General features: G+C 37.4%; 1 protein-coding gene and 1 pseudogene across 2 annotated transcripts; both read right to left on the bottom strand.

Moving 5' to 3' along the window:
- Positions 1-366, bottom strand: part of LOC121946971 — a 16,986-nt pseudogene extending 16,620 nt beyond the window's left edge.
- A 3,407-nt stretch (positions 367-3,773) lies between these two features.
- On the bottom strand, positions 3,774-22,549 carry ccdc135 (coiled-coil domain containing 135). Of its 2 annotated transcripts, none has more exons than XM_042492098.1 (18): positions 22,473-22,549; positions 20,932-21,059; positions 19,684-19,852; positions 17,840-17,965; positions 17,296-17,490; positions 16,219-16,362; positions 14,021-14,239; positions 13,434-13,571; positions 13,177-13,246; positions 11,988-12,116; positions 11,160-11,288; positions 9,260-9,480; positions 8,307-8,522; positions 8,073-8,183; positions 6,883-6,993; positions 5,544-5,738; positions 4,361-4,500; positions 3,774-3,950 (listed from the first exon to the last, which is right to left on the bottom strand). In XM_042492098.1, exons 2-18 carry the CDS (start codon positions 21,057-21,059, stop codon positions 3,863-3,865), a joined length of 2,529 nt encoding a protein of 842 aa, XP_042348032.1. In that variant the 5' UTR covers positions 22,473-22,549; the 3' UTR covers positions 3,774-3,862. The 2 variants fall into 2 exon arrangements, with proteins under 2 accessions (XP_042348032.1, XP_042348033.1); XM_042492099.1 differs by having other exon boundaries at positions 17,840-17,962.

Genomic DNA, 22,549 nt, shown 5'->3' with positions numbered 1-22,549 from the left:
CCGGAATATAGACGACGACATGTTCGCAGTTGTTCATTACGCTCGACCAGTTAAACCAGTATTTGATCTGGTCTCCATTGACTGGGAACGGACGAGCTAACGGTGCTAACCTTAGCCTCCGCTCAGTCTGCGGAAACAAACTGTCCTCAGCGGGTTTAAAAGTCCTCCGGTGAGTTGTCATGGAGACACACGTCTTTATTAAACTGTCTCCGCTGCTCACGTGTCATTGTGAACATTAAATGTGTAAATTTAAAGAATAAAAGCGAGTTTACCTCTCGCGCTACTTGGGCACTGCACTCCTCTTCATACTGTGGCGGCCGCAGAGCGCATGCGCGACGGGAGGCGTTCAGCTGGTCTGTGTTTATCTGTGAGGACTGTTTAAGGTTAACCCTTTAAAACCTCAAATTCTGTCAAAAACATTGGGAGGAGGCGACTGAAAATCTGCGAAAAATTAAAAGAAGAATAAAAAGATTTAAAGGAAAATTACCTGAAAATAAGCATAAAAATTAAAAACAAACAAAAATAAAATAAAAATAAAAGTGCATTATATGTCTGTGTTTTTACAATTAAAAAATATATATAAATAGTTTTCTGGGCAAAAGTGTTGCTATATATACCTTTTAGTAAATATACTGGAAATTATCCCAAAAATAGGAAAAACGTGCAGAAAACTCCATTTATAATTAAAAAAATGCATTCTAATCATATCATTTATTATATATATTTTTTTCAAATATAAAACTATTTTAATAATAGATATAGTTTTCAAGAAATGTACAGCTATTGTTTGTATAATTTTCTAATGTCCCTCCTCTTTTTTTTTTTTTTTTTAAAAAGTAATTTTTTAGGAAATTCTCTTTACTAATTTCTTGAAATTTGGGGGACATTTGCCATGCAAGTGATTGGCTTTTTTTCCACATGTATTAGCAAGAAATCATACCAATTTGTTAAGGTTTCAAAGGGTAAAATAGCTTTCGCAAAGAGGGAGAGGCATGACAAATACTATTTTGGGAAACTGGGGAAAAGCAAATGTTATGTTTTTCTGCATAGGGTATGAGCATACAACCTTAAATGTTCTTTCATTATTTTACTGCTTATTTAAAGACAACTTGCATTCAAAAGCATGTTTTTTTTTTTTTTTTTTTAATAAAAATTCATTTTGGACAGGTTTAATGAAAAAAAAAACTTTTTTACTTTAAAAACAAATTACCAAAATGTTTCAAAGTTAAAAAATAAAATAAAATTTGCCATTTTTTCTAAAATAATAATAAATTTAAAAAATCACCAAAAATGTTGAAAGAAAAATAAAAGTTCTTAAATATTTGGCCATTTTGTTTGTTTGTGTTTTTTATTTAAGAAAAAATTTTAACATAATTTTTCTTCCATCAAAATGTTGATTAATGATTGATGAATGATTTCTAAAAAAAAACCCAAAAAAACAAAAACAACCATTTAAAAAAACAAACAAACAAAAAAAACAAACAGATTTGTGAAACAAAATCCCATGACTTTCCCAAACTTTCACAGTATATTTTTTAGTTTTCCAAAACTTTTCCATGCCTAGAAATTGCTATTTGCAGTTTTCATGACTTGTCCAGGTTTTTCATGACCGTATGAGCCCTGCGTATACTGTTATTACTCGGAGCTCTAGTTTCGCCTCCGGGCCGTCGGACAGATTCGGAGCCGTTTGGGAATCTCTCTGGATGAGACGCTGCTCTTCCTAAACTACATTTACAAAAAATGACAATAAACTCACCTTGTACCTTCATATGAGGTGGAAACCCAAAAGTAGATAAAACAAAAAGCAAGGAGAATTTGCATTTGAACATTTTATGACTTATTCCTTCTTAATGTTTATGTGAAATACTTTCTAATGCCTTTGTGTATGAAATTGATCCTAATGTCTATACTTATATTTATTATATTATTTGTTACATCTACACTTTAGTTCATACTGTAAACTTTTTTCATCTTCCAAAACTGTTCAGCTCTTTATTTCACAAATAAACTGTTTTTAAATTAGATTTTTCATATTTTCATTGTCAGTTTTTTCTGTTTTATTTATGGTTCTTGACTGCTGCAGCACTTTCCCTCTGCTGCTGCAGTATTAATGTTATTAATATAATACACCAAATCACCAGAACAAATTCCCTCTCTGTAAATGAAAACCTGCTCGTCTGTAGAGCTGATTCTGATTAACTTCATCCTCATCGTGAGGAAGCTTCAGGGCCGAATCGCTGGGAAATAAATGTCCAAAGAATATTAATAAAACTCCAGCTGTTTCTGCAGGAAGCCTGAGACCAACGCAGGCTGAACCTCATTCATCAGATACAAACCGTGTCAAACATTTTCAGGAAGTACAACAAATGTTTTCAGTCGATTTGTTCTCTTGCAGCACAGACCTGCAGTGACCTCCCAGATGATGTCAGACGAGCCACATTTAACCCTTTGAAACCTGGTCACAATTGACGTGATTTTAGTCAGAAACACAGGAAGAAGGTAATAAGCAACTTCAGAGGAAATGACCAAGAAATTAGCAGGACATAATAAAAAAGGCAATTACTTGAAAATTAGCACAAAACAAACAAACAAGTAATACATAGGATAAAAAAACAAGAAAATGATCTAGAAAAAATAAAAAATAAATAAATAAAACATTTTTAAACAAATAATTATGATCATTTTATATATAGTTCTCTGGAAATTTTCCCTTGCTGTTTTAGAAATCATTTTATAAATCTGCTTCTTTCTTGCCATGTTGCTCATTGCCTTTTTCCCATATTTTTGAAAGAAATTAAAACGATGTTGCTCTGCGTTCAAAGTTTGAAATACTTGTGAAAGGTGTCTGCAGCATAAACTGATGTCATCCAGGTTTCAAAGGGTTAAGTCAAAGCTAAAAATGTTCTCCAAAAAAACATCCATTTTTAAAAATCATTTTAAATAATCTTTTAATCTTTGCACCTCTTGTCTGCACTTTTGCTATTTTAAATGATTTTTTTAAAATCATTTAGTAATTAATTTTACCTTTTATATTTTATTTCTTTACTCTTTTATTGTAAATCAGGATCCTTCAGTATGTTTTTAGATTTGGTTGCTCTCTGTGAAGCACTATGAGTTGCCCGGTTGTATAAAATATGCTAAACAAATAAAGCTGCTTGTCCTCTCTTTTTGAATTTTATTATCTAAAATGGATCTATCTGCTCCAGATATGAGACTCTTCATTATGAACAGATAATAGCATATTTAACCCTTTAACACATGGATGCACATCAGTTTGCTTGTGCTTCATTTAGATGCCTTTTACTTGCATTTAAACCTCTGACACCTGAAAATATCGGTTTGATTTCTTTCAAAAATACATGAAAAAGCATAATGGGCAACATGTTAAGAATTTAAAAAAAAAATATTCTGTGGTCTTTTTTGTTTGATTTTACTATTTTAAAATGACATTTTAAGTCAGTGCTGGTAAATTAACGAATCATCTGACACAGACAGAACAGGGGAAAAATAAAACCTTTTTTTAAACCAAAACATAGGAAAAAAAGGCAACTTTAAATTGTTGAAATTAATAGATTTGGTCAATTATCTAAAAAAAAGCTATATTATAAAACTAAATTTAAATATACTACAATTACATATCATAAAATAAGTTACAAAATTATTATTATTTTCAAGCATTTTTTCCAGGTCTTTTTCTTCTTTTTTTTCCATTAGTTTTCAGGTAATTTTCTTGCTCTGTTTTACAAACTTCTTGGTAATTTTTGGGTCCTGTCTTCTTTTCCTGCTCATTGCCTTTTTCCTGTGTTTTTGAAATAAATTTCCGCTCGCGTTTCAAAGGGTTAAAAAGCTGCCGGTGTCAGACTCAGCTGGTCAGGTGAGGGGCCAGTCGAGGGTCTTGTTTCAGCCTCTCATCGAGACTTTGGTACTTCTTAGGAGCTGCTTCCTTGTGCCTGGATCACACACATACACATACACACACACACACACACACACACACACAAAAAGAAACATGCAAAATGCAGAAATTTGGTAAAAGGTGACAAGAAAATGACTTGAAATTAGTTTTAAAAGAGAGAGAGACTTTTTTGAAAGAAATTATGACTAAATAAATAAAATTAAATAGAACATTTTTTGAGAACACAAAATACATTTTTAGCACTTTTTTCCTTTGCTTAAAACTTTTTTACGATTTTCTTGTTTTGTGTTATTTCTTTTAAAGTTGCTCACTGACTTCTTACCATCTTTTCAAAAGAAATAAAGCCAATTTTGCTCAGTATTCAAAGGGTTAAATTGTTGTAATGTTGAGTTGTTGTTGCTGTTGTGTGTGTGTGTGTGTGTGTGTGTGTGTGTGTGTGTCTACATGCTGAGGCGTTTCTTGGCGACGTGTATCTGCAGTGTTTTCTCGGCGCAGTAGCTCTGGTACTCTTTCCTCTGCAGCTCCGTCATGCTGAGCTGGTTCTGGTGGAACAGCTGCTGTCTCCTCTGCAGCTCCCGAGTTTCCTAAACACACAATTTTCACACACGTGATGAAACAAAACAAAACTAACGCTCCGAGGCGTCTGCGTCCTGCATCGGACTGCTGCTAACGCACAGGGAGAAATCACGTGACCCGGGTCGTCCATTTTCACTGCAGAGACGCGACACCCTGCGACCTGATGAGGTCCGTCCCCGAGGTCTCTGCAGAGACGCTGCAGGTGGAGCTGCAGCTGCCACGGCTGTCCTCCACACTATCAGATTCCCTGTACTTTTTAAAGAAAGAATTGTTCTTTCAATTTGTATTTTGACATTTTTGGACATTTCTCTGATTGGACATCTGTAGAATTTTAGACATTTCTAGGATTTTGGGACATTTTTAAGTTTTTTATGGTGTTTCTAGATTTTGCAAATTTTTTAAGATTTTAGGACATTTCTAAGATTTTGCAATTTTTTTTAAGACTTTAGGACATTTCTAGGATTTCAAGAAATTCTGAACATTTTAGGACAATATTCTAAGATTTTGGGGATTGTAGGGTGTTTCTACGACTTTAGCAATTTTTGGATCTAAGGATGTTTCTTGGATTTTGGGACAATCTTAGGATGTTTCTAGGATTTAAGAACATTTCTAGGATTTTGGGACATTTGTAGAATTTAAGGACATAATGTAAGATAATGTAAGATTTTGGGACATGTTTAGGATGTTAGGACATTTCAAGGATTTTGGGACATTTTTAAGGATTTTAGGAATTTTTAAAGATATTTCTACGATTTTTTAAACAAAATTTCTAGAACTTCATGACATTTCTAGGATTTCTGGACGATTTTTGGATTTTAGGATGTTTCTAGGATTTTAGCACATAAGTGTCTTAGCTAGGACCTCTATTGGGGCATGTGGGGGGGATCCTCCAATCGCACTTTTTTGGATCAACAAGCTCTATTTTGAGCCGTCAGTTGAGTATCGCTGATGTAGAACTTGGATTTCGGTCATCTACAGTCAGTACATCACTTTTTGTTTCGCTCCTACGGTGGAAAAAACATCCTCCATCCTGAGGAAACTTGTGCGGTACCTTTTCATAGCGCTCCTGAATGAGGTTGGCTCGCTCCACCAGCCTCTGTCGAAACTCGGACAAACACTTCTGGTGGAGCTGCTTGGCGTCTTCGGCCGTCAGAGTCTCTGCGTTGTTCAGACGGATCAGGAAGGGAGCCAGGATGTCCTCCTTCTTCTCCTGCAGCCACCTCTGCTCCTCCGCAGCCGCACGCTCCTGCAGAGAAATGTCCAGCACAGGACGTCACGGACGAGCGGCTTTCATTAAAGTGTGCTGACCTGCTTGACTGCGCTGACCCTTTTTTTTGGCGGTTTAAACTGACTTACATTGTTGCAGGTGTATTTTGTTTGCCTGGGAGTCTGTGAGCTCATGTTCATTTACCTCTCGGTTTCTCTCTGCTTTTTTTAATTTCATTTATTTTTTCAAACTTCCTTTATTATGAAATACGGTGATAACGTGAAGGCACGAGCAGGCACGTATAAACAGAGAAAAGAGATTATCTCAAGTGACACAAAGACAAACAATAAAAGTGTGTTAGTGATTCATGAAGTAGGGAAATAATGGAAGTGGAAAAAGTATGACAGTTGTGATTGCAGCAACATAGCACAATTTAAAAAAAGGACAGAGTGATTTAGTCAAATTTAAAAAAAGAGAGACAAAATAATAATAATAACATTCAGCTTCATATTAGCGAACGTCTCATGGTAATAGTGATAGTATTGATAACAATGATAATAACCAATACTTACACCAATATACACCAATAATTAAAAAACAAATATTGGAAAATCAATCAATAAATACACAAATAAATGAGATAAAGACAATGATAACCAGGAAAAAATAACAAAAAAAGAATAACTATCATATTCAAAATAATATTTTCGTTCAAAGAATATTAAAGTGAGTTGCAATGCCTGTAGTACCAGAGCACGTGAAAAAGTACTGTTATTATCATTATTACTTAGTATCATTAGTAATTAGATCTCCAACAACCTGAGATCTGACGGTCCAATCACAGACATTTATCTAATATGGGGCGCGTTTGAGGTGACGACTGTGAAAAGGAGCGCCTCTGGGGAATTTTTCAGGATGAACAAGTTATCAACACGTCAGCTAGTGTCAGAAAAATAATAGATTACTGGTTAAAAAATATACTCGAGTGAAGAGGTGAAGTACTGAGAAGCACTTTTGCTCAAAAAAATCTACTTTTTACTCGTGTTTGTTACTTGTAACGGCTGACGGCTCACTGCTGCATACAGCTGTCACACTGGAAATCTGCCACAAACTACTGAGTGTGTGAGTGTGTGAGTGTGTGTGTGTGTGTGTGTGTGTGTGTGTGTGTGTGTGTCTGTCTCACCATGTCCTGTCTCTGGCTGCGGGCTCTGGCGGCTCCTGTCGTCGTCCAGGGGCAGAAGTGAAGCTGAGTGTCGGCCTCCTCCTGCTCTCTGCAGGTCACGATGTCTCTCACCTGCTCACAGTGGAGGAAGAAAAAGTCACACCTTTAACTCGAGTAAAAGTAGAAACAGCACGATGATCTAACTGAGAGAATAAAGTTTAATGGAAGTTTCACACTGTCAGCTTTCGTGGAGATGTTACCGGGGATCAGCTGGGAAATGATGGACAGATTACACAGATTGTGAAAAAAATAATATGCTTATAATAACATTTTATGTGTCTTTAAAAAATCTGTCTATTTTATCAAATAATTTCCAGGACTTTGAGGCAAATTTTAAAGACCAATCATTGTCTGAAATGACCACTGAAGCTCCTTATCGGTTCTTTTTCTTTAATATGATGACTGTTTGTAATAAATATTATTTAAAAGAATAATGAATTCAGAACAGGATTGCAGGTGAATATTGAAATGTAAATTAGGGACTGTTCATTATGTAAGGAGGGGGGCGGTGGTCCAAAAAGGGGGAGGCATGTCAAATAATATAATAATTAGATAATTATAAAGGACTGTTTTTTCTAATTTGGCTTTAGGGGAGGGGCATACAACTTTAAATCGACGATTTTGTATTTTTTTAACTGCAGTTTTAAAAGAAAACTAAATACTCTACTCTTTAAGTAGTTTGTAATTTTTTTATGAAAAAAATTGTCATTAAATTATTTTTTGGGGCATTTAAAAAAAAAGATCCAGTGATTTTTTTTCTTTCAAATTTGACAAAGAAAAACCTTTAGCCATTTCTTTAGTCTTTAAAACTTTTGGGTGATTTTAAAAGAATACAGCCATGTTTTTTTTTTCTCAAAATCACCAAAAGCTAAACCACTTATCACAGCCAGAGAATGTTAAAACAGAAATTATCAGTGGATTTTCAAATTTCCGATCCTGTCCTTAAACATTTCATGTGTTATCAAACAAAATTTGATTATTTTTTCAAACTTTTTAGGAGATACATGTAGTTTTTGCCAACACTTCCAGGGTGTAAGTAGTTTTCAAAAACTTTTCTGGGCCTGGAAGTTAACATTTGCAAATCCCATGAGTCTTCTAGCTTTTCCATGACCGTCAGAGCCTTGTTACACACGGCTCTGTACGACACGTACCTCCCTCTTAGACTCTTTGATCTGGAGAACGGTCTCCTCCTCATCCTTCATCAGGGACACCAGCATCTCGTACAGAGTCAGAGTCGAAAGAGGCTTCGCAGACGGATCCACCTGAACCGCCACACACACACACACACACACACACACACACACACACACAAATGTAATGTGTTATTTTTGGAGTGTACGATCCCAGAAACAGCTCGGCTCACCTCCCTGTGCGTTTGTTTGTACCTGGAAGCTGGAGACCATGTCGCGTGTGAAGTGCTCGGCCTTCCTTTTTTCTGTCGACTCTCGTGGTTTGATGAAGCTCCTCTTCGAAGGAATAAATCTGTAATCCTCCAGGTGATAGGTCAACTCGATCCGCCTCTGAGCCAGTAGAAACATTCGCTCGGCCACGTCTTCGCTGGCCGCTTTGGATCGGTTCCTGTGAAAACGCTCCACCACTTTCTGTTTACACACAAACACACACCACGGTTCACACACATTTTTACCAATACAAATTTCAGGACTTTTCCAGGACTTTGAGGCAAATTTTAAAGATCATACATTCTCTCATACATTTTGGCTTTGGGGAGGGGGATACAACACTGAATAGCTACATTTTATGTTTATTTTATCAATTTAAAAAAAAGAAAACATGCCTTTGAATGCTAGTTTTTATGCCTTTATTTCTCTAAAACATTTTTGTAATTTTTAAAGAAAAAAGAAAATCCAATTTTATCTTTCTTTAAAAAATGTGGCCAATTTTTAATGAAAAGAAAGGTGCAATTTTTTTCTTTAAGACTATGATTTTTTTAAAGCAAAACATTTTTTCCTTAAATTGTTTTTGGACTGGAAGTCATGTTTTCTTTTTAAAATCACCCAAAATGACATCATTTATTACAGCCACAACTGTGAAAACAAAAACTTTTTTTTTTCTTCATATTTTCACATTTCCGACGGCCCTTTGACACATTGTGTTATTATACAGGGTTGAGAAACAAAATTCCATAACTTTTCCAAAACTTTCAGGGGAAAAACTTTAAAAGCCCTTTACATTGCTATTTGAAAATTCCTAACTTTTCCAGGTTTTTCCATGACCGATGAACCCACACACACACACACACACACACAAACTTTCAAGTATCCTAATTTACTGAGACTCCTAAAGTGTGAATGTTTTTACTTTGTTTACATATTTTTACCTTCAGCGGTCGGTCACCCGGATCGGAGCCCACATCTGGTTCTGAAAACTGGACCTGTCGATCGAAGACGACGTGGCGGTAATAAAGGAAGTCCCTCCGGCCCTCGAAGATCTCCGTCATCTCACCTGGTGACTCCACCCTCCGCAGCAGACCGTCAACACGAGCGCTGCTGAACTCCACGTGACGCTCCGTGTCTGCGCTCGGGGACGTGAACCTGTGAACTGGGCAGAACAAACACAAACCGTCACTCAGGAGCCGCTGAGAGGAGCAGCGTGGATTTAGTGGAGTCCGATGGTGATGGTGATGCTGTCTGTCCCCAGTGTTTGGTTTGTCCATTCTGGGCTACTGTAGAAACATGGTGGTAATCTCCATAGAGGAGGACCTGCTGCCAATCTCATTTACAGCTGATTATATACTAAAGAAAACACACTGATTATAACATGCTCCAGGGTGACGGTTTTCTACAGGCCAACATAAAAGTACATAAACACAAATGTTTATGATACTGACACGTTTTCTTCAGAAAGATAATCTCAACAAATGAACACAAACCACAAAATGGGAATTAACAGGATAAACATGAAGAAAAACGAGGAGGAATCACATTAAAAACCCCTCTCTGATGTGGCTAAATCGTTTAAAAAACCAACATTTTTCCGCCATGGACGGTCTTCATAAGGGCTTTAAAAATCCGCCTGGATTTCCAGTCTGTTCACCACTTTTAAGAGTTTTGAAGCTTCTCAAACTTGAGAAACAGAGATTCACATTAAATGGCTCTTCTGATAAATTTGTGAGAATCTGGAATCCCGTCATGGAATACATTTTAACATACATATTATTACGTTTAATATATTTTTTTATTTTAACTCCACCCCCCTCTCATTTAGTATAACTCTAAATGAATTAAATTAAGTCATATTTACCTATTTTCTTGCATCTTTTTGTAGCCAATCACAATGGGTCTTGTCCTGTTTTTTTGGTGTGTTTTTTTGTGAGTGTGTTTGTGGACACATATGGGTATGTTTATTTTATTCCACTGTTGTCTTTCTGTTATGTTGTGCGGAAGTTTATATGATTTCAAAAAACATTAAAAATATGTTTAATAAAAGAAGCCCTGCACATTTGCACTTTTAGCTCTCAAAATGACTTAAAGAAAATGAAACTTTCTCAAAATTAGTTAGAAAGAATCTAATTAATTTTACATTTATTTAATATTTGGATTGTGTACTCCTTGATTCACCCTCATGTCCACACGAGGGCAACAGTGTGCCGGTCAACACAGAAAGATTTGTTTGTTTATTTGTTGTCTCTGGCGTGCTCCTCGCTCCTGCCTGTTGTTGTTTTGTGGATGCTTGTGTGGTCTGTAGACTGTTGAAACTCAATTGGCCTTTGGGATACATAACGTTTTTTGCATTGAATTAAATATATTTATTTATTAACATGGTTCCCACAGATTTTTGATGGACAAAATTTCAAAACTTTTTCCATGACTTGTCAAGGACCCAGAATTAATATTTTTTCCATTCCCCACTTGCCCTATGTTTTTCCAAACATGTCAGATTTCAAGTCTTTTCAAACATTATTTCAGTGAACCGGCACACATGAAGGGGGAGCTACAGTAAATAAGTTTGCCATTATGTTACATGGACAAAGAAAAATTACTGACACAATTGTATTAAATACATCAATATTAAATGACATTTGCAGGTTTTTCATAACGTGGGAACCCTGTGTTTATTCATTATCATTTATTTATTTATTATATTATCTGCACTTTTCCTCTTATTTAGTCCTCCGCAGTGTTGATTTTTTTTAAAGACAGTCGAGCTACAGGTCGGTTAAAATGTTTTTTTGAAGCAGCGTGAGCTTTAAACAGGAGCGCAGCAGAGAGCGCACTTACATAAAAGGTGGAAACGTCTTCCGGGTTTGAAGCGCTCAGAGGTGAAGCTGTCGACCTTGTTGACCTCCCTCTCCTCCAGCTGGTCGTTTCTGTGTTTGTACCACTCTTTCACCGTGACGACCCCAGTCCCTTCAACACACACACACACACACACATTCATAAACCTAAATCAAAATATTTTAAGACTTTTTTGTCATGTTTTTAATTTTCTGTTCTTATTTTCATTTTATTTGTATATATATCCATTTTTGTTTTCGTACTCTGTCAGGCGATCACGGGTACCTTTAAGGCGCCATATAAATCATCATAAAGTTAATTTTATTGTTGTTATGATATGTTATGCACAGACAAATTTCAATGACAAATCTACATAAAGATTTTTCAAGACCTTTTCGTCATGTTTTTAATGTTCTGTTCTTATATGTTTATATATTTACTTTTGTTTTCTGCTCTATGAAGCAGCCTTGGATACCCTGAAAGGTGCGATAAAAGTTATTATTATTACTGTGATTATGAATATGATATATTATGCACAAACAGATGACATAGAACTAAATCCTAACCTTAATAAATATTTTTCAAGACATCTTTTTCATGTTTCTAATGTTCTGTTCTTACTTTGTTTCTATTTAAACAGTTATTATTAGTAGTAGTATTAGTAGTAGAGGAGTATTATTAGTAGTAGTAGTAGTAGTAGTAGTAGTAGTAGTAGTCAAACATATCCTAAAAGCTGCTTGCCCCCTCAGATTACTTTTCCACATAAAGACAGAAAAACTCTTCTTCTTTTCTATTCTTCTTTAAAAGTCACATTTCTCTGACCACACTCACAGTTGAAGTCTCTGTATGTGGTCAGCCGTGTGACCAGCCCGTCCGACCTCAGGTACGGTGAAAACTTTTCCAGCTTTGCTTTTCTGTAGTGAGTCACGTTCTGTCCGCCCGGCCAGCGTGTCTCCAGGTCTGAACGAGAAAACAGAGCGTTTTTTTACAGCATCAGGGGGCTTGTGTTTTTTTTCTCTCTGCTAAATGCACTTAAAAACATATAAGTTCTATTGCATCACTCGACATCTCCATCATTAAAAATGTAACAACATAACTTTATTTATTCTGAGGGAATTTGTTGTGCAGCAGTTACAGGACAAAGCACAAAAGATTATCAGTAAGATGCAAATCCCAAATGTACACAATGTCAGAACGTAAACAAAAACAGAAAGTGTCATAAACATATTTGTTTAACATTAAGGTGCAATTCAAATAATAAAAAATGGAATAGAAACACTGACAACAAACAGGAAAGAGTGTAGAGTAGGGGTCGGCAACGTTTTTTTTTTATTAAAGGCCCATTTTAGGTGATTAAATGTTAAAAAGAATAAATATGTGCATAGGCTACATATTTTACTGCCAATTTTTAAAGAAACCTTGCCTTCCAAACCAGCAAAGGCATGTTTTCTTTTTTTGCTTTAAAATTTTTTGACAATTTTTAAAGGAGAAAAATTGTTGTTCTTAAATAGTTCTTTTGTTCTTTTAAGAATTTTTGGCGATTTTAAAAGTAATACGTTTTGTTTGTTTGTTTTTTCAATTTTTTTTTTTTTTCTGAAGAATAATAGCATTATTCAAAGCCTGTGGGTTTGGAAGTCATGTTTTCTTTAAAAATCACCAAAAAAAGGCATGAAACAATACATCACTGTCAGAAACCGTAAAAAAAGTATCGTTTGATTATTCAAGTTTCCAATGGTCCTTGAGCACATCATGTGTTATTATACAAGTTTGTAAAACAGATTCCATGACTTTTCAAACCCTGTAAAACTGAAAAATCTAAGACTTTCTTTTGGTATGAAACAATAATAAATAAAAATTAAAATGTTAAAAAATAACCATTGTTTATTTCCTTAATTTTTTTTTTTGTCAAAGCCACAGGGAGCCACTGCAGAGAGGCTAAAGAGCTGCAGGTGGTTTTGGAGCCGCAGGTTGCCGACCCCTGGTGTGAAGGGTGATGTTCAGATGAAGAGTGCTCATCTACCTTTCTCTGAGACACTGATCTTACTGACCCACGACTGTGGCATCCAAAAAGCCCTGGGCTGCTCCTCGTCCTTCAAAACAAACAAAAACACAATGTTTACATTCATCGTTACTCGTGTGTTTGCTCCATCCTTCGCTTTGAAAGCCTAATTTCAGTGGAACCTCCTCTGCTTCAGAGTCTAAATGTCCTCTAAAAACACACATCGGCACAAATGTAAATACGTCCGTGCACACAGAAACACACGCACACATACGCACCTCCTCTTCATCGTGGATTTTACTCATCATCTTACTCTCTTTTTCCTTCAAGACATCAAGAATCAGTTGCCTTTTGCTGAGTGCACCGAACAGAACTGGCTCCCACATCTTCACATCCTCCAGGTCATAGATCACATCCTGCACCAGCAATCACAAAACCTCATGAAGTTGGATTAGAAATAAATCAAAGAAGCATTTTTTTCTATATGATTATTAAATTACACACAAACGTAAATATTTCGTCAAACTACGTCATAATTTTTAGTATTCTGACCAAGATGGAAGGTGTTTTTTCGTGTTATTGCTTCGGCTCTGCAGTCACATGGGTTAACTATGTAAACTGCTGCAGGGGTTATGTATTGTCTTAAATATATTCATTTTCACCATGTACAAATGTAATTACTTAATTTTTTTTATTACTTAAATACTCACCTGTTTTATTTCAAATATTGCTTGTTTTGCCCCCCCCATATATATATATATATATATATTTTTATAAACATTTAAATAAAATGTATTTAAAAGAAAACATTTGGGCGATATTTTCTAAACATAGATATGATATAGATATATAAATATAGACTCACAGCGCAGCCGTTCGTGCAGCCCTGCATGTAGACGTGATAGTTGAGGTTGTTCCACACGCTCTCGATGCCCACGAAGTTGCCATCGTGCGTTGAGTAGCTCTTCCCGCTCAAAGGGTCGATGAAGAAGTTCTCCTGGATGTCTCGACTCCCTGACAGTACCAGCACCCAACAGTGCACCCGCTGTCCCCACAGCGGGTCGGCAGGTCGCTGCTGACTCTCCTGTTTATAAAAATGCAGATCAAAAGTCAAAGGAGGGAGAGTCAGACAGTTTATTATCTAAGTTTTATCTAAGAGCCTTTATTCAAGGAGGTTTTGATGATTAGTCAGTCAAGTTTCACTTAGAAAATCGATGTTGAATTTTTGAATCGATGTTTCAATTTAAGGCCAATAAAAAAAATACAAAAAAGTAAATAAATATAATTGAGAAATAGATCAACTACTATAAAAAATTATATATATTTATACTTATATAAATATGTATTACTGTATATACTCATTGAAACACTAAACATTAATTTTTGGTGATTTAATGCAAGAATCATTCAATAAATTATTATTGTTTTATTTAGTTAGTTTGTTAAGCCAGCAGTAATAGAGGAAAAAAACATTCATAAATTACACTTCTTAGCATTTTTAAGACTTTTGAAAGATTAATTAAAGACATTTTAATAACAATTAAGGCCTTATATTTGAAATAAATTAAATGAATTTTAAGACTTTAAGGATCCACGGGAACCCTGATAAGAACTGTAGATTTGAACTCTGAATACTCACATGCAATATGGAGTAGAGATAATGAGTAGAGATAATGAGTAGAGATATGGAGTAGAGATAATGAGTAGAGATAATGAGTAGAGATATGGAGTAGAGTCCACGAGCTACTTTATGTCTGCGGTTCAAAGCATCATTGTTGTCTTCCTGCAGTCAAACTACAGCTGCAGCTGTCACAGTGTTTGACAGTAAAAAAGATCATGTTACCGTTTACCTCCTGCCAGTGTTATGTTTCTGCAGCAACGCGGCTTCAGCCTCCTGTTTCTTCATTCTCTTGCTTGCGTCAAAAAGTGGACTCTACAGCTGCCCTCATAGTTTTCACTGTGTATTTGGTTGTCCAGGGGGGCTCCTGCTCTGAGAACACAGTCTGCACAAAAACTATCTACTCATCCTTTATATATATATAAATTCTAAATATATTCGAGCAGGTCACTTGTTACGATCCCTTCCCCGATATGAGTCTATCCCGCCGAACATCGAACTGTAGACAGTACAACGCTCCCCTCAACCTGACAACTTCTGGAACTGACACAGCGGATGCATGCGAATCGCGCACCGGACTGAAACCACGACAAAATCAAAGCAAAATAAAAGTTGTCCCAGACTGAGATATTGCTCATGTATCATAAGATGTTAATCTTCTAATCATTTTAATTATCCTTGCGTACGCATTATTCATTTAATTAGCATCGATTCTTACTCTGTGATGAAGGTTAAAGGTGAATGTATCTGAAAAAACTTCATCGATTGCATATACACAAATGCCTCTTGATCTCTAAATCACTAAAGATAATGAGTAAAGTAGCTTGACAACTATAGTCCATGTGTACATACATTATTTATATCCTCACGTGGACCTCGTAAATATCCTTTATTGTCTGCTGTCAGAACGCTTCACTCACTGCGCGCCTCTCTATTCTCCTGTTCTCACTCTGCTCATTGCCCCGACTTTCGCACACCTCCTCAATCGTGTGGTACTTAGTTCACTAAAGTCATAATGTGACATACTCTTGCTGAGCTACTCACGCTTTTGCCACCTACAATTCCACCTCATTATGAAAGATTTAAAGAGGGGTGTGTGCCCTATGAGTGTGGGGACTGTGGGGATGTCAACTTTTCGCCCTATTGGATCATCGAAAACAGAGCATGGTCATCAACTATACATGCCTATTTCGCCAACAGCGGGCCCGGCAGTTTTTGTTTGTTTTTTAACAACTCGGCCGACAGTGGGCCACGAGGCAGGAAACTCTTCTTTATTGAAATTTAAATGTAGAGTAGAGATAATGAGTAGAGATAATGAGTAGAGATATGGAGTAGAGTCCACGAGCTACTTTATGTCTGCGGTTCAAAGCATCATTGTTGTCTTCCTGCAGTCAAACTACAGCTGCAGCTGTCACAGTGTTTGACAGTAAAAAAGATCATGTTACCTCCTGCAGTGTTTGTTTCTGCAGCAACGCGGCTTCAGCCTCCTGTTTCTTCTTCTCTTGCTGCGTCAAAAAGTGACTCTTCAGCTCCCTCAGAGGTTTCACTGTGTATTTGTTGTCCGGCGGCTCCTGCTCTGAGATCACAGTCTGCACACACACAAAACACAACCGAGCAGACGCACTCACATCTGTGAGTCTACCAGCCGTCGACTGTGACTGCTGTTCACTGCACTTTGTCTGCACAGGGCTGATGTATGGAGGACTGAAACCGACAAAATCAAAGCTAAATAAATGTGTCAATGAATAGATGCAAATATTTATTTAATTTTACATTTTATTTATCAATTTATGTATTTTCATTTATTTGCTTATTTATTTATGTATTATTTTCCACTTTGCATATAAATGCCTTTGATTTCCATATATTTATTTTCCATTTTACATACATATTTATTCTACTTTGAATGTATTTATTTATTTCTGTAATTACTCATGCATTTATTTATGTATTAATTTCCCTATTTGCCTCCCCCTCCATGTTTTTCTCCAAACATATTTACCTCTCTTTTTCCTTTTGCACCTACAATTCCACCTCATTATGAAAATGAGGGGGGTGGCCTACGAGGTGTGGGGATGTCAACTTTTCGCCTATTGGATCATCGAAATCAGAGCATGGATCAACTATACATGCCTTTCGCCAACAGCGGCCGGCAGTTTGTTTGTTTTTAACACCGGCCGACAGTTGGCCACGAGGCAGGAACTCTTCTTTTGAAAATTAAAATGACTACTGAGAGCTGAGGCACTTCGCTGTTCTCGCTGAAAATAACCTGTCAGTCAGGACTGTGTACTTTTTCATGTGGACGCTCTGACTGACAGTGTCCTGAAGTTAGCTGCGTACGCGGACACAGAGGTTGATCTGCTGAAAATGAATACATTGATAAATTAAATGGGAAATAAATAAATACTGGCATTTTTGGCATTTTCATTTATTTATTGACACATTTATTTGTTTTTGATTTTGTCGGTTTCGGTCCTTCGCACTAATGCAGTCACACACACTGCACTGAGAGCAGTACTAACCTTGACCTCAGTGTCCAGCAGGGGACACTCCTGCAGGCTCCGGTCCAGCAGGCACATCTCTTTGACGGCGTAGCCGCTGACACAGTAGGCGTCGTAGTTTGCTCCGAGCAGCAGGCTGCACAGCAGGGTGGCAGATTCAAAACACGTGGCTCTCTGACTCTGCAGCACCGAGCTGGAGGAGAACAGCTGCCTGGGCTGGGACAGCAACACACACACCTTCACTATCACACACTGTCACAGACATTTATGATACAGAAGGGCCGTCCACATCAGTTCAACTATTTAAGTTTTATTTTTTTAAAACTCCGCTCTGAGGGGCCACTTCTCAATTGACGGCACTCCAAAACTTGGCGTGGGGCCGAGGAGGGGAGTACGGACTTGGCCTATGACACATCAGCCACACCTGCATCAACCACTGAGCAGAGGTCCAAACAAGGAACTATCTGGCCGGCAGGAAGTTAAATGGCATTTCAGCAGCTACTGAAATACGCGGATGGAAGTGCGATCTCTGCACTCGCCTGACTGACATCTCTGCCTCCCTCACCGGGTCCACAGGCGGCTCCAAAGGCTTCAGAGACAGGAAGTCGGCCACAAATGAGGCACAGCCCTCCCAGGTGAAAAGCTCAGGGTAGATTGACGGTGAGGGTCGAAGGGTCGTGGACACAAACTTCTGAAGTAAGAAAAATAAACACAGGAATTAGACAGAGGGAGAAAAAAGTACAGCGGTGGGGCTTTTTACAAATATCGACTGATCCATAAGTAAAAAAAAAAAGGCGGAAAAATGCATTTTTCTATTGACTGCTATAGACTACATGAAGGCAGAATTCAAAATGCTGCCAAAAAGTCAGTTTTTGAGATAAAATTTAGAAACCTCATCTACCCTGAAAGCAAAATATTGTCCTTTGTTAAGTGAGAATTTACAGGAGCTGTTTACAGTGACTTATTTTGATGCACTTTGGGCTCAATTTTTGATGGTGCGTTTGTGTTGGACAGTCTGAAGATGCACAAGAAGCATTTTGGTGTGAATTGAGCGGAAAAAGAAATGTGAGAGGGGATAGGTTTGATTAGTTTTACAGTTTTTGTCATGGACTTCATGGTTTGCACTAGGTTGACATATGCAAAAGTCTCATCACAGTTGGGCCTACAGTTCAGTGAAAGTTGCTAACTCGTAGGCCATTCGGGTAATTTCTTATGAATTTTCAAAGTTTTGAACTTTAAACAGTCGCTGGAGTGCCACTTTAGGACAACTGGCCCCCTAATTCACCATGAGGAGGTTTAGCTCGGGACTGTGCCGAGTTTGGTGTATTGTCATACATGAGGAGTTAGATTTCCTCTGAAGAAGAAGGAAAAAGAGAAAAAGATGGAGGAGGAGAAGAAGGAGAAGGAGAAGGAGAAGGAGAAGGAGAAGGAGAAGGAGAAGGAAAAACATTATCATTTTGGATCAACAGAGTGGTGAAGGGATGACGTATTTTTGTAGGCCAACCAGGAAGTAAGCGTCGCACTGGTTCCCTTGTCAAAAACCTTATGGGATTTTTTAATGGGATTTTCGATTATCACCAAAAAATAAGCTCTGTGACGAACAAGAGTTTACGATCCTCACAGGTTTTATTCAGCGTGATAATCTTCACAGATAAACACCACTTTTGTGTGTTTTGAAGCGTAAATGAAATCTCCAGAGGTAAAACGCTATTGTTAGGCTATACCCAAACTACATCGCAGTCACCCGACTTAAAGGTCACCGCCCCGAATAAAAAAGTATTATAAACAGATAAATGTACAAGCTGGAGCGTGACTGCTGCACAGGCGTGTCAGTGAGTTTAATGAGTTTCTGTGTCGCTGTGATGACGTCGAGCCATTCAGCCACTTAGCAACCGCCTAAGATGCCTAAAACCTTAAAAGTTCGAAAAATGTGTTTGTACAGACGTATTTTATGTTGCAGAACAAAACGTCTCAATATGTTTAGCCTGTGTTAACCACAGACCTTATTTAAGGCATTTCACTGAAAACCCAAAAAACCCAGAGACTTTAGGACGAGAAAACCAGAAGTGCTAAAAGGCTGATGGACTTCTGCATGTTAGGACTCATTACTTCACCACTCTATACAGATATACAGAGATATAACATGCAGTTGGAAAATGTTAAATCTCAGAATAATATACTGAGCATATTGCAAAATGTTTAAAACCAGTTACATTGTTTGGTGACTTAAATACGGTGATTACATCATACTGCGGGGCCTGTGGAGGCTCCCGGCCCTGACAAAGCATCGAGGCTGTGTGAAGGTCTGAGGACGAGGTGGCATTTGTCTTTACGAGGGAGACAAACAAAAAGAGAAGACATTTGACGCAGAAAGACGTCTAGGAAGCTGAGCTGGACTGTCAGTGTTACCTTCACACCACATTCGTTGACGGGGCAGAGCAGCAGCGGTTTGCGGTCAGGATACAAGTGTGAATACTGACGCTGGAAGTTGTCGGCGATGGCCAACAGTCGAATCTCGCTGGGGGAGTTAACCCTGTAAGACTCAGGACACGGCTCGTCTGCTTCGTCCCGCTGCAGGCTGGTAAAGGACACCAGGAGAAGACAGTGAATGATTACAATTATTAAGTCTTTTACCGGTCATCACACACTTTTACGTTTTTACGTGAAACAATTATTTCAACAACATCTGCAGTTTTCATTGTAAATAAGCTTGTTGCTATCTTCAGGGTTCATACACGTTTTTACCTATTTCCAGGACTTTTTCAGGACTTTATAAAGATCATATATTCTCTGAAATTACCTTAAATACTCCTTATCAGTTATTTTTCATTAATATACAATAGCTGTTTTTATAGATTATTTAAAAAAAAAAGAATTCAGGACAGGATTAAGAATGAATATTTAAATATCACGTAGGGACTGTTTATTATTTATGAGAGAACACGGGTGGTACAAAAAGAGGGAGGCAGACCTTGATAATTTTTGCTGCTTTTTGACAATAATTTTTCTTTTCCTTTTGTGAAACTTCTGGTTCTCTCTTCCTGGTCATAATTCCTTCAGTGCTCATTGTTCAGGACGTTTTAACGGAGCTAAATTATCCACAGAGGTCTCTTCCTCTTTAAAACAAGCAGACCAGCTGCACTGAATAAAGACGCTGAACGTCACAAATCAGTGCAGGCGTGCTGGTAATGGGCCACTAGTCAAGCACCTGCTGCTCTGTGCTCACTGTATTTCTGATAACTTCAGATCCAGACGTTCAGAAGGTTTTCACAGAGAGCTGAGTGATGCCCAGAGGTCTCTGCTCTTCAAAACAAACAGAGCGGCTGATTAAAACCTCTACAAAAAACTAAATAAAGACGTTTAATGCTGAAAACCCTCTAAAAACCCTTTTCCAACACTGCTGGATGGGCTGCTGACACAGATATAAACGGCTCATTCAAAAGTAACGAAAACACAGTGATTCTTATTTTCAGCTGATTATAAACTAAAGAAAACACACTGATTATATTATATTACATTTCTGTCAATTTACCCCCAAAATTCAACACACTGCAGCTTTAATTGATCTACTGAGCACAACAACCATCATTGATTAGTCGTCCGTCCGTCCTCCATCTGTGTGTGTGTGTGTGTGTGTGTGTGTGTGTGTGTGCTCACAGAGGCTCCTGAGGAGCTGAAACAGGAAGAGTTTCCTCCTGCTCCGTCAGCTCTCTGCCCTCCTCCTCCTCCTGCGTCTCTCCTCCTCTGACCTGCTCCTCTCTGTCTGACTCCAGTACAGTCTCCATCTTTTAAAACACACACAGGAGAAGCAGTCAGAAACACACGTTATCATGTTAGCAGATCTGGACACAGTACACCTGACAAGCTGCTCATGATGAATCATTACGGTCCTGAACATTTGCAGCGGAGACTGTTTTTTCAGAGTCCTACAGACTCTCACAAAGTTGCTGAAATCTGAAAGAGCTCACATATAAAACCTCCTCCAGAGAAAGTGTGTCCTGACGAGCTCGCTCACTACTTGAAAATACTCCCCACCCCTCAAAAAAAAAAAAAGATGACAAAATGACTAGTGTGAATAACAAAATAAAAAACATATTTTTCAGAAATATAAATTATTATTAATAAGGGTAAGCAATACAAATATAGTTTTCAGGCCACTTTCCTTTCTTTGTGTAAAAAATTCTCCTCACAATTAATTTTCAAGTAATTTTCTTATCACCTTTTACTTTCTTTTTTTTCATTTATCTTGAAATTTTTTGCCAACTTTTTCTTTGCAAATTAGTTTGATTTCTTTATATAACATGGAAAAAGGCAATGAGAAATGTCACCAGAAAATGTCCCAAAATTGCAAGAAATTAGTAAAAAGAAAAATACTGTACAGTAAAAAAAACTGTGAAGAACAAATCATTTTTTCCCAGTAATTTTGTTTAAATATTTCATTGTGAGATTTACAAATATAAATATTTTCCATGACATTTTTCATTTTTTGTATAATAAAAACTCCCCTGGGTTAATTTTTAAGTCCAACTTATTCATTTATTTATTTATTTTATTGCATTTTCCGGGCATTTCTTTCCTAGTTTCTCGTTGCCTTATTTCCATGTTTTCAGCAGAAATCAGAGCACTTTTCTCTGGTTTCAGAGGGTTAAATTCTTGTGAAAGGCGTCTGAACGCAGCAAATCAAACGGATGTGGATCCAGCTTCTGAGGGTTACATGTTTGTTTTTGTGTACACGGATGCGAAACAGTTAAAAGACACATTTCAGGTGTTTTTTCTGACAGAAATCAAATCAAACGTTTATAAAGCTGCTTTATGTAACTTTAGTTAGTCTGTTTAACAAAAAAGCCACGACGTTATGGGGATATTATTCAATATTAAACACATGAAATATATGATTAAAACAGAGAGCAGAGAGCATGTAGAGGCGGTGTAGATATCACGGTCCACGGAGCAGAAATATATGTTTTCAATACATTTGCCACCCTGTTGTTGTCTTTACCGTTAGCGTGACCGTTAGCTTCTGTGGAAACTGTGGAGTCTGAAACACGCTAACGTTAGCCAACGTTTCAGTTACAAACGGATAGCGTCGAGTTTAAATACGACACAAAAGAGGGTCGAGTCGGTCACAAACGGTTCTAATAAACATTCAGATACATGTTCAGGTACATATAAAGGCGACTGTTCAAAGCTGCTCTCACCTGCCGCGCGGAAATTAACGGAGTTTTGTCCGGAGAGTCTTTTCTGTTTAGCTAATTAACGGCTACTCCTGAACCGC

This window comes from Plectropomus leopardus, chromosome 8 (assembly GCF_008729295.1).
Source record: "Plectropomus leopardus isolate mb chromosome 8, YSFRI_Pleo_2.0, whole genome shotgun sequence".
In the NCBI taxonomy this organism is placed as follows: domain Eukaryota; kingdom Metazoa; phylum Chordata; class Actinopteri; order Perciformes; family Serranidae; genus Plectropomus; species Plectropomus leopardus.
This window is presented reverse-complemented; position numbering and strand designations above follow the sequence as displayed.

Excerpts from the sequence above, each read along its gene's own strand:
- ccdc135 (XM_042492098.1), bottom strand. The coding sequence starts at position 21,059 with ATGGAGACTGTACTGGAGTCAGACAGAGAGGAGCAGGTCAGAGGAGGA. Across the intron at positions 11,289-11,987 it reads CACATACAGAGACTTCAACT|GGACTGGGGTCGTCACGGTG; the intron begins GTGAGTGTGGTC and ends TGTGTGTTGAAG. Across the intron at positions 6,994-8,072 it reads TCAAAGAGTCTAAGAGGGAG|GTGAGAGACATCGTGACCTG; the intron begins GTACGTGTCGTA and ends CACTGTGAGCAG.